Here is a 16982-nt window from a genome sequence, read left to right as displayed (position 1 = left end):
TCCAAGATTGGATCAGCTTCCCCGTAACAAAGACATAGATTCTTTGTACCTTTAAGATATCTAAGAATCCATTTTACCGCCTCCCAATGCTCTTTCCCGGGGTTCGAGAGAAAACGACTCACCGTTCCCACTGCATGAGCAATATCGGGCCTTGTACACACCATTGCATACATCAAACTTCCAACTGCTGAAGAATATGGTACTGAAGACATCTCCCCGATCTCTTCCTTGGATGAGGGACAAGAACTCTTGCTTAACTTGAAATGGTTAGCTAATGGAATGCTAACAGGTTTGGCATTGTTCATATTGAAACGTGAAAGCACTCGTTCAATATATTTCTCCTGAGATAGCCATAACCTTTTATTCTTTCTGTCTCGGGTTATTTGCATTCCCAAAATCTGTTGAGCCTGTCCTAAGTCTTTCATGTCAAAAGACTTAGAGAGTTCCTTCTTCAGCTGGTTGATCTTCGTTGCGTCTTTCCCTACGATCAAAATATCGTCTACATAAAGTAGAAGAGCAACGAAATCTCCTTCAGAAAACTTCTGAATGTAGACACACTCATCTGCTGCAGTTTTCTTGTACCCGTGACTCACCATGCATGAGTCAAACTTCTTGTACCACTGCCTAGGTGCCTGCTTCAAACCGTACAAACTTTTCTTCAGCTTGCATGCGAGGTTATCTCCTGAAACCTCAAAACCTTCTGGCTGCTCCATGTAAATTTCTTCATGTAAATCTCCATGAAGAAAAGCTGTCTTTACATCCATCTGTTCAAGCTCCAAGTTCATACTTGCGACCAATCCAAGTATGACTCTAATTGAAGTCATCTAGACTACTGGTGAAAATATCTCGTCAAAATCAATCCCTTTCTTCTGTTTGAATCCTTTGACTACAAGTCGTGCTTTGTATTTCACCACTTTTCCACTACCATCCTTTTTCAGCTTGAACACCCATTTATTTTTCAGTGCCTTCTTCCCGCGTGGAAGTTCTACAATCTCATAAGTTTGATTTTTCTGCAGAGAATCCATCTCATCCTGCATTGCGGGCAACCATTTTTCTTTATCCTTATGAGTTACTGCTTCATGAAAACTCTCCGGTTCTCCATCTTCAGTAAGTAGAAGGTACTCGGATTCTGGATATCTACTCGATGGAATCCGACCTCGTTCAGATCTACGAACTTCTGGAACATTCTGAGGAGATCCACCATCATCTTGACCTTGTGATGGTTCTGGAACGTCTGGCAGATGGGGTTGTGGCTCCCCCTGCTCAGCACCGTCATTTTTCTCATTATCTTCTACTTCTGGAATTTCTTCCTGCACTGAAAATTCATTTCTCATGAATGATTCCGTTGTTGCCTCTGGCACCTGAGCAGCAACATTTGTCTTCTGAGATATTGTGGGCTTTTCAATATCTTCTATTGTCTGGCTTTCATGGAACACTACGTCCCTACTTCTGATCACCTTTTTCTCCTTTGGATCCCATAATCTGTATCCAAATTCTTCATCTCCATAGCCTATGAATATGCATGGAGTGGTCCTTGCATCCAGCTTCTGCCTGAGCTCCTTGGATACATGTGCGTACGCCAAACATCCAAATACTCTTAAGTGAGAGTATGATGGATCCTTTCCAGACCAAAGTTTCTCCGGAACTTCAAAATTCAGTGGTACTGATGGAGATCGGTTGATCAAATAACAAGCGGCTCTGACTGCTTCTCCCCAGAATGGCTTTGGCAGCTTAGCCATACTGAGCATGCTCCGAACACGTTCCATGATTGTTCGGTTCATTATTTCTGCTATAACATTATGTTGAGGGGTACGTGGGACCGTCTTCTCATGTCGGATGCCATTTGATCTGCAATAGGCATCGAACTGCCTGGAAGAGTATTCACCGCCGTTGTCGGATCGAAGACACTTTAACTTCTTTCCTGTCTCACGTTCTACCATGACATGGAACTGTTTGAAGTAATCGAACACCTGGTCCTTCTTCCGTAAGAAATATACCCACACCTTTCGAGAAGTATCATCGATAAACGTCAGAAAGTATCGATTGCCGCCAATTGATTCAACCTCCAAGGGACCGCAAACATCAGAGTGTACCAGACTGAGTAACTCTGATTTTTTCGTTGAAGAGGAATTAAACGAGACTCTATGCTGCTTACCAAACAGACAATGTTTGCAAGGATCTAGTGCAGCGTCCTTGTCTACATTGATAAGCTCCTTCTTTATTAGGGTAGACAACCCTTTCTCACTCATGTGACCGAGTCTCTGGTGCCATAAATTTTGTGAAGCCTCCTTTTCTGCAACATTAATACTGTCTGTGCAGATCTTCACATGAGTCTTGTAAAGTGTGCCACAAATGTGTCCCCGAGCGAATATCATAGCGCCTCTTGACAATTTCCATGTGCCTCTACTGAAATGACTATCATAGCCCTGTTTATCGAGAGCTACTCCGGAAAGTAAATTCAGCCGAAGATCTGGCACATGGCGGACATCCTTCAAAGTGATTGTGCTCCCGGAACTTGTGTTTATCTTGACATCACCAATTCCGACAATCTCAGCGGAACTGGAATTTCCCATCTTCACAGCTCCAAAGTCTCCAGCTTTATATGTTGTGAAGTATTCCTTGTATGGAGTCACGTGGTAGGAAGCTGCAGTATCTACCACCCATTCTGTGTCTTCTCGTGAGACGTGAAGGCATGTCTCATCATGGGTTGAACAATAAGCTACATCACCTATGATAGCAACTAATGTTTCTCCACCCTTATTCTTCAGCTGTGAACTGCTTTGACCTTGTTCCTCTTTTAATCTATAGCAGTTCTTCTTCATATGTCCCTCTAATCCACAATGATGACATTTATATGTTGGTTTTCTGCCATCAGCTGACCTGCCCCTGCTCTTACTTCTGCCTCTACATTTATTTTTGCTACTCATTCGCTGTCTCTCCCGATTCTCTGTGACAAAGGCATGGGTCTGATCTGTGCCCATGTCCTTTCTCCTTGCCTCTTCACTGAATAGGGCATCCTTGACCATTGACATGGTAAGTTTTCCATTCGGTGCTGAGTTGCTGAGTGTTACTACCAGCGTTTCCCAACTATCGGGAAGGGAACTAAGTAGCAGTAGCGCCTGAACTTCATCGCCAAGCGGCATCTCTACAGACGATAACTGGTTGACCAAGTTCTGAAACTCACTGGTATGCTCGGCAACTGAAGTTCCACTTTTGAGCTTCATGTTGACTAAACGCCTCATCAGCAGGGCTTTATTCCGAGCAGTCTTGGCCTGGTACATGTCCTCCAACTTTTTCCAGAGGACATATGCGTCTGTCTCTTGTGCAACATGGTGGAAGACACTATGATCAATCCATTGACGGATCTGACCAATAGTTTTTCGGTTTGATTTCTTCCACTCTTTCTCTTTGGCAGAATCAGGGTTTATACCCTTCAATTCAATAGGATCGAACAAATCGTTACAGCTGAGGAGATCTTCCATCCGAGGTTTCCACAGCGTGTAGTTTGTTGCTGTGAGCATAATCATAGCTTCGGAAGATGATGTTGACTCTTATGTGGACATTATCACCTTAAAAATAATTTTTCAACACAAACGGGGTTGAATTGTAGAAAACAGAGATCACCGTTACGTCCGGAACGGTTGAAAATGGTGGAATAGACACTTCGCGGCTTAAATTCCACTTACGGGGCAAAATTATAATTTTTATAAACTTCAGGGACCAAGAATGAAATTCTGAAAAATTCAGGGACCAAATTGTAAAATTTCAGAATTGCTACAGTACCGCCAGCTGCTACAGTGAATTGCTACAGTGATCGTCTTCTCCGGCAAAAATTCCGGCACCGGTCGTCTTCTCCGGCGAGATTCCGGCGAGTTGACCAAACTTTGACCGCGTTTTCTGGGCTCGTTATAACTCCGTTTAAGTCGCCGTTTTTTGCGTTGGACTCGGTTCGACGAGACGAATCCAATGGTACACTCAAAATTGAATTTTGAGAAAACTTCAGAAGACCCAAAAACTCAACCAACGTCTCTAACCAAGCTCTTGATACCACTTGTTAGGAAGAGGGGATCGCCTGGACGTTGGGAGATATAAATTTGAGAGAAAAACAACTCTATTACTCACAAGAATAGATTTACAGAGTATTACAAAACTCTTACAAAAAAAAAACTCTCAAAACTCACACACACTCTCTAGGTTGTGATTACACTTCTCTGAGTGATTTAGGATGATTTACAACTGAGGTTTGCACCTCTATTTATAGTAAAAATTCTATGGCGGTGGAATGGTGTGAACGGAGAAGGTTGGCGGCCGTCATCATCATCAACTTTGCTACCTCCATATGAGTTGTCAAGGTTGCCTACTTTGAATATCTAGAAGGTGGGCTTCTAGATTGTAGGCTGGAAATCTTCATCTAGTACAAGAGTTGAGGGCTTGAGGCTATGATCTTTTTTCTCTCTCTTTAATTACATATCAACGAAGATAGTAATTAAAGGCATCTTTTTCTCTCTAGGTAACATGAGCAATGAAACTAGAGGCTATGTGGTTTGCTTGTTTTCTCTCTAAGTTACACAATCGTAGTAACAAAGAGGCATATTTCTCTCTAATTACTACGTAGTAATTAAAGGCCCCCTTTTTTCTTCCATTTACAACTCATCTATATAGTCGAATAAACCTTTAAAATGATAATGTCATTGTTAAGCTTAATTTTCATTATGATGATGTCATAATTATATATTAATTTAATTTAAAAAATAATATGAAATCTTTTATAAATGGAAATATTAATCTCTCCTAAATTGTAATTTTATTTTTTTAAAAAAATTTAAAAAGCATTTATTATTATTATTATTAATTATTATTATTATTATTAAAAATATAAATATAAATACTCAACTTTTAGCGAACTTTATGTTTGTAAAATCAGCGACAAGTTTCTTAGTCGGAATCCGTAGTTCTACGGGGCAATAAACTAAATGACTTTAACATTTACATTCACTTAATACGTAAAATATATCATTACATTGTTTCATTTAAACAAACTCGTGTTTCCACGGGTCATTTTACTATTATATAAAAAAGCAAATGAAACTTGTTTTCTCTCCATGATGCATACGTAGCATGATCATGGGATCATGGGTGGAACATTATGCCATTTTCCCACGTTGGCTTTTTTGTTGGAGAAATAGTCAACATCTTGCAACTTGTAACGTACTGCTTGACTTCTTTTTTTAATGCTTGATTCTCGGATAAAATGAGGAACGGATCAGGGTCATTGTTAGCTACCATTAGGCCTTAACTTGTTAACAATTTTAACCACCCTTTAGCCCTTAACTTGTTCACTACTCTTAACTAATTTAACACCAGAGTAAATACAATATGGAGAAGAAAAGGATAACATCAAATTAGCTACCATTAATCTCTTTTACTACCATTAACAAATGGATCAAACCTACAATATAACCATACAAGCATCCACACTCATAACACCTTCAATAATTTAAAATATTGGATTATGATTCACATACAAATATACAAGCTTCCAAATTAAACATCATCACAAATTTATACAACTTGGAGTGTTCTGTTTCTACCAGGTACAAACAAAGCATCTTGTTCATTTACACCCAAATCATCTGAATCAAGTTCAAGTTGCTTTAAACTCCTAACAAACGCCGAAAACAAAGCGAATGTTTTAGGCGAAAAAAAATCACCACCCATTCTCTGGTACAGAAATAGATCAATTCCATTTTCACCAACTAAATTCTTTTTAATTTGTTCAAAACTTTTCACATTGTCTGCAACACGCAGGTTCTGACCACAAATCCCGACACCATGTTTTCTGCAAGAATCTGTTATGTCTGCAAGAAGTAACTCGGGACTCGAAAACAACTCATTCGGCTGTTGTTCATCCAAAAGATCCATTCCCGGCAAAATCATTCTACACGAATGTTCACCAAAAACCTTTGCGATTTCTTCATATCCGTTTCTGTTAATCGTCTTATAAAACCCTGCTGTTACCTCTGATGGATGGGACCGGCTTTTGTACCATGAATGAATAAGAGGCAATTTACCCGACACCATAACTGTAGTGTCACTAAAAGACGATTTAGCTAACGATAGCATCCGGTCTGCATGAGATACGAGCTGGTTCGAATACCATGAAAGAAAGAAATCACCATAAGGACTCTCCCATGATCCATTATCTTCAAAGAAAGTGTCAACAATTGGCTGTTGGTTGTAACTTGGTGCATCATGTGGGCCCCCAAGTCCCCAATTAGGGTTTCCAAGATTTTCGGCATGCTGTTTCAGATTTCGCATCATGTTTTCATCATAACATTGAAACTCCCCTGCACCATAACCAACTTTACTCTTGTTTTGATGATTGTGAGACGGATAACGAAGCTCGCCATCTGGTCCCATACCAATTGTCACCCCCTGCAAAAAAGCACATAATTTAATTTAATATTCATTTCAAGAATTCAAGATTTCATCATCCTATATGTTAAAATTGAAAAAGATCAAAACTTTAAGGTTCTTACAGTGATTGTGGATCCCATATACGGAGCAAAACACGTCTTGAAGCTCTCGATGAACCCTTTATAAACTTGCATAGCAGTTTTGCCATCGAAAACAGGAAGATCATCAACACCAAACGACAAACATTCATCATAACGCTTCCCTGCTCGATCAGAAAAGAAGATATTCGGTTCATATTCACCGAATTTCAAAACCCAACTAGGGAGTGGGATGTTATCTTGTTTGGATCCATGAAAACAGAGGGAAACATGAAGTTTAAGACCTGATTCTTGAATCATTTGTACAAGAGTAAGGTAACCTAACCAATTATAATTCCCAATGGATTCATTTTCTGCAACTCCCCACCAAATTGGGAGCTCAACACCTTCAACTCCTAACAACTTTAAAGCCTTAAGTCCAGCTGCAATTGCTCTTGAATGGTTTATTGCATTACATTCAGTAACAGAATTCATAGGTAATCCAACATATAACTTCACACCATCTTCCTGCACATTCAACATGTATCCATCCATACATACATTAAAAAAGTGTTCTACAAAACAATATACTACTGTTAATTACATAACATCAATAACAACTTACATGATTGGAAATTGTAATATGTTCTTGAGATGCTTTGGCAGGAACAGCAGATTGAGAATGAGAAACAGATTGAGCTGAAACCCTAACAGAAAGATTAGAGCTTTTTGATATTTGAAGAGAACCCATCTGCAATTTAGTGGTAGATGGGCTTATAATCATTAAATTGTTATTATTATTAGTATGATTCATGCCTAATTGGCAAAAGTTTCTTGAAATCAATGACAATTCCATGTAGGTAAAGTAAAGATTTGTGCTTTTCTGCTTAAAACTGAAAGTTAATTGGATAGAATGGTTATGGATAAGGGAATTTTAGGGTTTAATTGGAGAGATAGGGATGATTTGATATTCGGGATGAAAGAAAGTAGGAAATGTATATATACCTGAAGGAAAGAGGAAGTGTGAGTGTGCCACGTGTCATGTTTTTTAGAGAAGCAAAAGTTTGAGCCGCATACTCAGTCACGCACAAATTTACTTGGTAACCAAATTTTTTCAATATAAACAATTAATATTTTGTTAATTTTTTGTAAGTATTCTACACGAGGGAACGAGTCTTCACTGGTGGCTCTGAATAATTGTCCTATTTTACCAAGCAAACCTTTGGTTTATTTAAAAAATATTATATAAAAAATATTTTTAAAGTGGAGTGGTTGGTTAACATATGAAAAGAAAATTGTGTCCACGCATAGTTAAAATTTTCGCTTTAAAAGAATATTATTGGAGGGACACTTGGTTATATGAATAAACTAAAGTGATCTTACATTTTTTAGTTTTAATTTGAAGTTGATCATCTCGAGAGACTTATCTAGCTACAAATCTTTAGGGTCCTTTGATCCAATAATGTTTAATTTCCATTTTTCTTTTTGTAAACTACTACGAAGTATTATTTTATAAGATACCACTAAATATAAAGATATGATCTTTTAAAAAACAATGGTCATTAATAAGTAAACAGTCACATTTTTGAACTTCTTTTTTTTACAATAATCACTCAAATTGTCTAAGATTTCATTATATTTTGATACCTAAATTCGCCACTGATCATCTCATTGTCAAAATATATAATTATTTATATTTTAATTTTAATAACTATATATCTACATTTTACCAAAAAAAAAAAAAAAAAAAAAAAAAAAAAAAAAAAACCTACATCTGTGGAGAAAGTTGCTTTTGTTAGCATTGAAGGATTCCTTTTAAGAAAGTTGCTTCTTTTATCGTTGGAGACAAAAAAAAATGTAGCACAGTAGTGCCCTATGTGGGTCCTACTGTTTGAGCGCAGTGTAGAAGTCGGTAAAGCGTGGTGGGTGTTTTTGATGTTAGTGATGGGATAAATAATAATTTATAATATAGGTATAAAATAAGGGGTTCGATTTGTATTTTAATGAAAGTTAGGGGGTTGGTTTGTAAAAAATGAAAAATTGAATAGTACTATTCATAACAAATAAGACAAATTTTGTCTATTAGTTATACTAGTTGTGGAGCCCTCGCTTTGCGTCGGGGGCTCCGTTTTGAATGCGAGTTAAAAAAAAAAAGTCTTGATCTATTTTGTAAAAAAGAATTTTTTTCGACATCTAACATTGAAGGGTTGTTCCTTTTGTGAAAGTTGCTTCTTTAAGTTCTTTTAGACTTAGTTGATCTAATTTGTAAAAAAAAATATTTTTCGACATCTTTTGGTAGCATTGAAGGGTTGTTCCTTTTAAGAAAGTTGCTTCTTTTATCGTTGGAGATAAAAAAAATGTAGCACAGTAGTGGCCTATGTGGGTCCTATTGAGCGCAGTGTACAAGTCAGTAAAACGTGGTATGTGTTATTATTCAGTATTTTTGGTGTTAGTGATGAGATAAATAATAATTTAGAATATAGGTATAAAGTGGGGGGTTCGTTTTGTATTTTAATGGAAGTTAGGGGGCTAGATTTGTGAAAAATAAAAAACTGAATAGTACTATTTATAACAAATAAGACAAATTTTGTCTATTAGTTATATTGGTAAATAATTTGTAATATGGTCACTATGTGGTGTTGGTTGTTTATGTGGTATTATTATTAATTATTATTATTATTAATTAATTATTATTAATTATTATTAACCTTATATGCTAAAAGTTGTGCAAAATGATGTAGTTAACCCTTACATACTAAAAGAGATGGGGAATTATGTAGTTTTAGTTCTATGTGATTGTAGTTTTGAGTTTGTATTCGCATTACAAACTATCCCTCAACTTCGACTATATTTACATAACGATCCCTCAAGTTTATACTTTCTCAGGGGTTAAAAATATAAATATATAATTTTATTAAAATAAAAAGAAACTAATTCCACCCGAATTTATAACGGGTCCTATCTTCTCGCTCGGTGCGAGTTAAATTTTTCCGAAACCACTGTTCAATTCGGAAAAATCTTACGAATCCAACGGGACTAACTATATGTGACATGGACAATTTTTTAAAAGAGGCTAAACACAACAACAACCTGTATCTTCCCGCTCGTCACGAGTTAAATTTCAACGACGGCAGCGTCAAACTCGAAATAATTTTATGAACAAAACGAAACTAACCACGTTCGAAACGGACACTTTTTAAAAAAACGCTAAACACAACGACATCCCGTATCTTTCTGCTCGCCGCGAGTTAAATTTTTCCGGCAACACCGTTACACTCGAAAAATTTATTGAACAAAACAAAACTAACTACGTTCGAAACGGATACTTTTTAAAAAATGCTTAACACAACGACATCTAAAACGACGCTTAACACATTGACCGTGTTCCCCTCTGTAAATACACAACGCTACGTTAAATATGAATACGCAGCCCGAAAGCCCCCGCCGCAACGCGCGAGCCGGTCCGGACTAGTTATATGCTAAAAGTTGTACAAAATGATGTAGTTTTAGTTATACTTTATCGTAGTTTTGAGTTTGCGTTTACATTATAAACGGTCCCTCAACTTTGCCTATATTTTCACATCGGTCCTTCAAGTTTACACTATTTTAGGGGTGAAAAGTGTAAACTATATAATTTAATTAAAATATAAAAAACTAAATCCACCCGAGTTTATAACGGGTCATAATCTTCTCGCTGGGTGCGAGTTAACTTTTTCAGAGACCACCGTTCAACTCGAAAAAATCTTACCAACCCAACGGGACTAACTATACGCGAAACAGACGCTTCTCAAAAAAATGCTAAACACAATGACAGCTCGTATCTTCCCGCTCGACACGAGTTAAATTTTTTCGACGGCAGCGCCAGACTCGAAATAATCTTATGAACAAAACGAAACTAACCACGTTCGAAATGGGCACTTTTTAAAAAACGCTAAACAGAACGACAGCCTCGACGCGAGTTAAATTTTTCCGACAGCACCGTTATACTCGAAATAATTTTATCAACAAAACGAAACTAACTACGTTCGAAACGGATATTTTTTAAAAAACATTGAAGACGACGACACCTACAACGGCGCTTAACACATGGCCCGTTTTCCCCTCTATAAATACACAACGCCACATTAAATATGAATATGTAGGCCGAAAGCTCCCGCCGCAACGCGCGGGCCGGTCCGGACTAGTTTGAACATAAATATAGTGGCCATGAAGTGAGTAATATATGGTCCCATCTCCCCTTTCATCGGCCTCGTTCCAAAAATAATTTGTTTCTTAATATATATACATATATATTATACTTATATGTTATCAATAAACTACCTTCTTGGTTCAAATATCATAAAATAGAATAAAGTAAAAGATTTATTATTCTTTAATACTCTTAACATGTACTCCGTATCCTTTAAGACAATAACATAGATAAAAAAAATATGGGGCAAGACTATGAAGTTAAAAAAAAAATTATTACATTTCTTAAACTGTTTTTTTTCGTGAACAATAAATTTGAGACATGTAGTGTTTTGTAAAATTATTTATGCTCTTAATATTTCTTTTTAAATAATAGATATAAACAAAAAACATACGTAATAGTATTTACTTTTTTTTTTTTTGAAAAGCAACAAGAACTTTTATTAATATGACTAGAATAAGAAACAATATACATTTAAACGTTGTGAAACTAAGCTAAGAGGAAACCGAAAAAATTTAGAGCGAATACAACGGAAACATCATAAAGGAAGATGCACTTGAAATAAAACTCAAGTCCAAATATCTAGGAATCACAATACCATCTAATGGTAGCGACAAAGCAATCCAAAGTTACTAATTTTATCCAAAGTATTTACTAATTTTATTCAATATGCTTATGAATAATTTGTTAGTTTGGTTATTAAAAAACTAACAGCGAGTACGTTTGTGCTATTTCGTAATCAAATAAACTAACAAACAATATATGCATGACTGAAAACTTCCGTCAAAATATGGCCATCAAAGTCTATACGCACATACTTGTGAAAAGGGAAAAGAGACACAATTTATCTCTCATATGGGAAATCTTTTTTGTAATTGTGAATTTATATTTTGTGGGGCATATTCATATATTTATATAAGTTATCTATAGTTTCTATTAAAATCCTATAATGTCATTATTAGGTTAATTTCTTTGTTAGAAGAAAATCAAAAAATAAAAGAAAAAGATATAAGCATGATGGGTGATGTCATCTATAGTTTCTATTAAAATCCTAAAATGATGATGTCATTATTAGGCTAATTCATTTATTAAGAAAAAATCAAAAATAAAAAGAAAAAAATCTAAGCATGGTGGGTGATGTCATTAATTTAAATAATTTTGAATTAAAATTAAATCTTATTAATTAATTATTATTATTAAATCTTATTAATTATTATTATTATTATTAAATCTTATTAATAATTATTTTAATTATTAAAATTAAATAATTTTGAATTATATTAATTAATTATTTTGAATTGAGTACGAGAAAGTATAAAAGCTAGGCAAAAAGAAAAAAAATTCTAAATTTATATATTAATTTAAAATTTTAAAATAAAATAACAATCAATATTATCTCTTATGATTGGATGTGGATTGTTTAATATCATTTTAGGTGTTTGATGAAATTTTCAGCTGACGAGTTTCTTAGTCGGGCTTTGTATTTTCACGGGTCATTAAACTAAATAACTTTAGTATTTACGTTCACTTAATACCTAAACATATCATTAAACTGTTTCATTTAAACAAACCCGTGGTTCCACGGGTCATTTCACTAGTTAATCTAAATAATTTTGATTTAAAATTAAATCTTATTAATTAATTATTATTATTATTAAATTTTATTAAAAATTATTTTAATTATTAAAATTAAATAATTTTGAATTATTTTAATTAATTATTTTGAATTGAGTACGAAAAGGTATAAAAGGTAGGCAAAATGAAACCAATTCTAAATTTATATTTTAATTTACACTTTTAAAATAAAATAACAACCAATATTATCTCTTATGATTGGATTTAGATTGTTTAATATGCATTTTAGGTGTTTGATAAAATGTTCAACTGACGAGTTTCTTAGTCGGACTATGTGATTCCACGGGTTATTAAACTAAATGACTTTAGCATTTAGGTTCACTTAATACCTAAAACATATCATTAAACTATTTCGTTTAAACAAACCCGTGATTCTACGGTAATTTCACTAGTTGTTTAGTGAATGACATGTAGTTTTAATCTTAGTGAAATGTGGTAACGTTCGTGTGAATGAGTAAATTCAGTAAAACTAGTCAAGAATAAGGTGTGATCTCATTGGTTTATGTTTACGTGGCCCATTACAGGGGAGGAATGCTTCCACATCATTTAAGCTCAGCAAGAACAGTCCACCACTAGCTGTTTGGTTGGTCCACATATTTCTGACGTGGAGAGTAGCTTTTATGCTTCATTGCTTAACAAATTCATATTCCCAAATACACTAATAATTTTTTAATTCGTGTCACAGCTCACAAGCAAAACATTCCAGTCTATTTTTTCAACAAACGATTACAACTTTTTCAACTTCTACATCCATCTTATCAATTGAACAAATTTTTTTTATAAATTTAACATGTCACATAAATGGTTTATCGGTATATTGTAGTTAGGAATCGTGTTCACGAGAGAGGTTAGTCGTTCGAATTTATGTTTTTGCCCCTATCAGCATACAATAACTATAGTTTGTTTTAAAAGGGAATGCAATAACCTAATATCCATTTTTATCATTCTCTTTGTCTCAATTTAATTGTATTTCTTTTTAAGTTGTATTAAATTAACTGTTCTTAAAAAGTAACTAAAAGAAGTAAGAGATAAATTGTGAAATAAATTAAAAGTACATTGTATTTTCGAGGCCAAACAGAGAACACGACTCTTGGTCATGGACGATGTGTCAGAATGGTTTCTTTACTACCAAAAGACATGTGCATATCAGGGTCGGTCCTAAGAATTTAGGGGCCTAGAGCGAGGCCCAAAAAAAGGCCCCTAAGCCCCAACAAATAATATAAGCTATTTAAAAATTGACAATTTACACCATATCATTAAACATAAAGAATATACCATTAGAATTACATACTGTAATAGCTAACAAATGATTTTTAAAGCTCTCCTCGCATTCTTAGTAGCAAATTATTTAAAAAGTTATAAATGTTAAATCATATGAGTTAAAAAATCAACATGAAGCAATGGAGTAATGGACAATTGAATATGTTATATAAATAAGTTTAACATACAATAATCATAAAAAAATTAACATGATTAAAATTAACAAATCAAAATCAATGACAATAAAATATTAATAAAAATTGAATTACCAATTGAAGGAGTCAAGGAGTAGTAGGTGACATCTGAATTTTTTGATTTTGTAAATTGTAATTGACTAATTGAGGAGAGTAGGAGTCTAGGAGACGTATCAGCTAATAAGCCGTCTAAAAAAAATTTGAGGATACGTATGCGGATCAGAACCAGACGAAACAAGCAACAAGAGGTGGGCACAATATCTGGACTTCTTTTTTATTGGGCCTAGCTTTTTTTTATTAGTTTATCACTAAAATGCCCATTTTTTCTCTCATATTTGACTCAGAGCTCATAAAAATAAAAATTTGACAATTTGCCCGCGCAAGACGCAAGGGCGCAAGGTGCTCTTTGCGACCTTGCTCCCCGGTGGACGCAAGGACGCAAGATGCCTCTTGCTTCCTTGCTTCCCGGGGACGCAAGGACGCAAGGTGCCTCTTGCGACCTTGCTTCCCGGGGACGCAAGGACGCAAGGTGCCTCTTGCTCCTACCTGAGGTCATAATCAATGTTTTCTTTCAGACATTTCATCAAACACCTTACGTGCATATCTTTGTTTTGCTCTATCTGTTTGAGATTTGATGAATCTTTTTACGTTTCCTTGTTTTATTATAGATGCGACGTAGATCTAGGATTAATTTGTCATAAATGTATTTAGGAAGTAGTTATTTTTGATTACATGATTAGACGCAGATATGAATATTATCGTTGACCACTTTTGTGAACACTTTGAAATTTGAGGTTCTGTACCTTTTATTAGTGTTATTAATTAACAAAAGATGTTCATCTTAATGTGAAATGACGTATATTTGTCAAATAAGCAACTATAGATCAGATAGCTCTTAGATAAAAATTTGAAAGAAAACAAAGATATGCACGTAAGGTGTTTGATGAAATGTCTGAAAGAAAACATTGATTATGACATCAGGTAGGAGCAAGAGGAACCTTGCGTCCTTGCGTCCCCGGGAAGCAAGGTCGCAAGAGACACCTTGCGTCCTTGCGTCCCCGGGAAGCAAGGTCGCAAGAGACACTTTGCGTCCTTGCGTCCACCGGGGAGCAAGGTCGCAAAGAGCACCTTGCGCCCTTGCGTCTTGCGCGGGCAAATTTTAAAATTTTTATTTTTATGGGCTTTGAGTCAAATATGGGAGAAAAAATGGTCATTTTAGTGATAATCCCTTTTTTTATTTACTCCATAAACCATTAATTATATTTTTTTGGGCCCCTAATTTTGATGGGCCCTGTGCACTTGAGCAGCCTGCACAGGCATTGGGCCGGGCCTGACGCACATCATCAATGAGGCTGTTTTATCAACACCAGCGATGTGTCAACCTTTTATGCATAACAATCCCGTGCCTAAAAAACTTGAGATTTTCACATGGATATCAAAGCTTAAGATACTTCGTATTCTAACTGAGCTAGACAAACGGGTTCTCTGAGATATATTCCAACAATGTCCAAAGTTTAGCCTTGGGCTTTGTTTATGGTCATTGCAAAACATAACCTGATCGGAAACTGAACCCTTTTGAACATGACTATATTGTTCGCCGCTTGAAGGTTGCAAAGGACTTATGTGTATAAAGACTTGTTTACAAGCGAAATCTCTAAAAGTAATCTCCGCATATATAACATTTCTTTTTAAGTATTTGCAGGTTAATTTAGTACCATTGCATAGTCCCTCTGTAGGGTCTGAGTTTCTTAACGTTATGATAGGAGAGTTAACCTTAAGCGTGAGCCGATGAGGCGTCATACCATTCGGCGTTAGTGAATGCAAGAGATGAGTTTGGTCATTTGGGTCTATAATTTCATCAAAGCTAAAGTATTCATTCTCTTCAACTGGGAATCTTTTAATTAAAATGTTGTTAATGTCATTGACGAAAATGTTTTTAGTTGCCACAATGGCACGATTTAAAGAAGTTGGAAAGTTCGTTGACTCTAAATGAATATTTGGATAAACATACTCTATGAGAGTGTTTAATGAATCAAGGCTTTCATTAGTCTTAATGAGCTTGGAGAACGGAATGTTGACTTTGTCATCATCATCTGAGTTGTTTGTACCATTGCCAATATCCAAAAGTAATTTACTAAAGAAAGGATCTAGCTTTGCTCTCATATTTTCTTCTAAGCGTAATATAGTGAGCGATGTCCACAAGGATTTAGTTAAACACACAGCTATCGTTTCTATTTTATTTCCCTTGGGTACTACCGGAAGTGTCTGTTTGAAATCTCCACCAAAAACAACTATCTTGCCTCCGAAAAGTTCATGTGTATTCATAAGATCTCGAAGAAGATCATTTAAAGCTTCAATAGCAATTCTTTTTGCCACAGGGGCTTCATCCCAAATGATTAGCTTACACTCCTTGAGCAGTAACTATACGGCCTATTGAATCGCCGGATTGCCTGAATTTCCAGTATTTTTTTTCTCGTATCCAAACAAAATGATCTGGGAAGTGATAGTAGGTCAACTTTAACTGTTTTGCTTTTTCATCAGTTTTGTTCATATAGAAAAATTCAGTGAGCATGGTCTTTCTTTGGACTGGATTTTTGTCTTTTTGAGCACAATATTTAGCTTATCTTTATTTCTGAATGTTAATAGCTGATAATTTTCTAGATGCAATTTTAAATGTATAACAGCCGGTTTTATCTCGCTCAATGGAAACCTAAATATTCTCCATGCTGCCTGATAACTCCTAAATTATACAAGTTTTTCAATACATTTTAAGAAGTTATCTTGGTATTTTAAAGACAAATTGAATACTTCAACACACAAAAATGGGTATAAATGGGAAAAAGATATTTTTAATGTTTTTGAGTAAGATATGTATTAAACATGATCAAAAACAGATAAGAGTTGCAGAATTAACAAAGAAGCCGCCGACATGGATCTAAGAAAGCCGCCGGCTTGGATGAATTCCAGAAAATTCCAGAAGAAATCCAGAAAAATGAAGAAAATCGATAATTTGGGGAACAAGCACTCAAGCCGCCGGCTTGTCATCGAAGCCGCCGGCTTAGGCCAGTTTCGTGTACTTAAAGCCCAAAAAATAGCTAAAAAGGAAACAGAATCAGAAAGATCACGTATTATTGAAGCCGTCGGCTTATCACTAAAGTCACCGGCTTGGTCAGCACAAATACGCATTTTCGGGCTTGAGGATTACGTTTA

The 16982-nt window shown here is 35.4% G+C and overlaps 2 protein-coding genes across 2 annotated transcripts; both read right to left on the bottom strand.

Annotated features, from left to right (window-relative positions):
• Window positions 1-5409: 5409 nt before the first annotated feature.
• Window positions 5410-7424, bottom strand: LOC139891344 (inactive beta-amylase 9-like). The gene is made up of 3 exons (XM_071874304.1): window positions 7120-7424; window positions 6540-7022; window positions 5410-6435 (listed from the first exon to the last, which is right to left on the bottom strand). The coding sequence occupies exons 1-3, from the start codon at window positions 7348-7350 to the stop codon at window positions 5563-5565; spliced, it is 1587 nt and encodes a 528-aa protein (XP_071730405.1). The 5' UTR covers window positions 7351-7424; the 3' UTR covers window positions 5410-5562.
• A 781-nt stretch (window positions 7425-8205) lies between these two features.
• On the bottom strand, window positions 8206-15935 carry LOC139888222 (uncharacterized). Its single transcript, XM_071871246.1, has 2 exons — window positions 15488-15935; window positions 8206-8213 (listed from the first exon to the last, which is right to left on the bottom strand). Exons 1-2 carry the CDS (start codon window positions 15933-15935, stop codon window positions 8206-8208), a joined length of 456 nt encoding a protein of 151 aa, XP_071727347.1.
• Between the last annotated feature and the right edge of the window lie 1047 nt (window positions 15936-16982).

Source organism: Rutidosis leptorrhynchoides, chromosome 2, assembly GCF_046630445.1.
Source record: "Rutidosis leptorrhynchoides isolate AG116_Rl617_1_P2 chromosome 2, CSIRO_AGI_Rlap_v1, whole genome shotgun sequence".
NCBI lineage: Eukaryota > Viridiplantae > Streptophyta > Magnoliopsida > Asterales > Asteraceae > Rutidosis > Rutidosis leptorrhynchoides.
The sequence above is the reverse complement of the archived record's forward strand: the minus strand, read 5'-3'. Positions and strand labels throughout refer to the sequence as shown.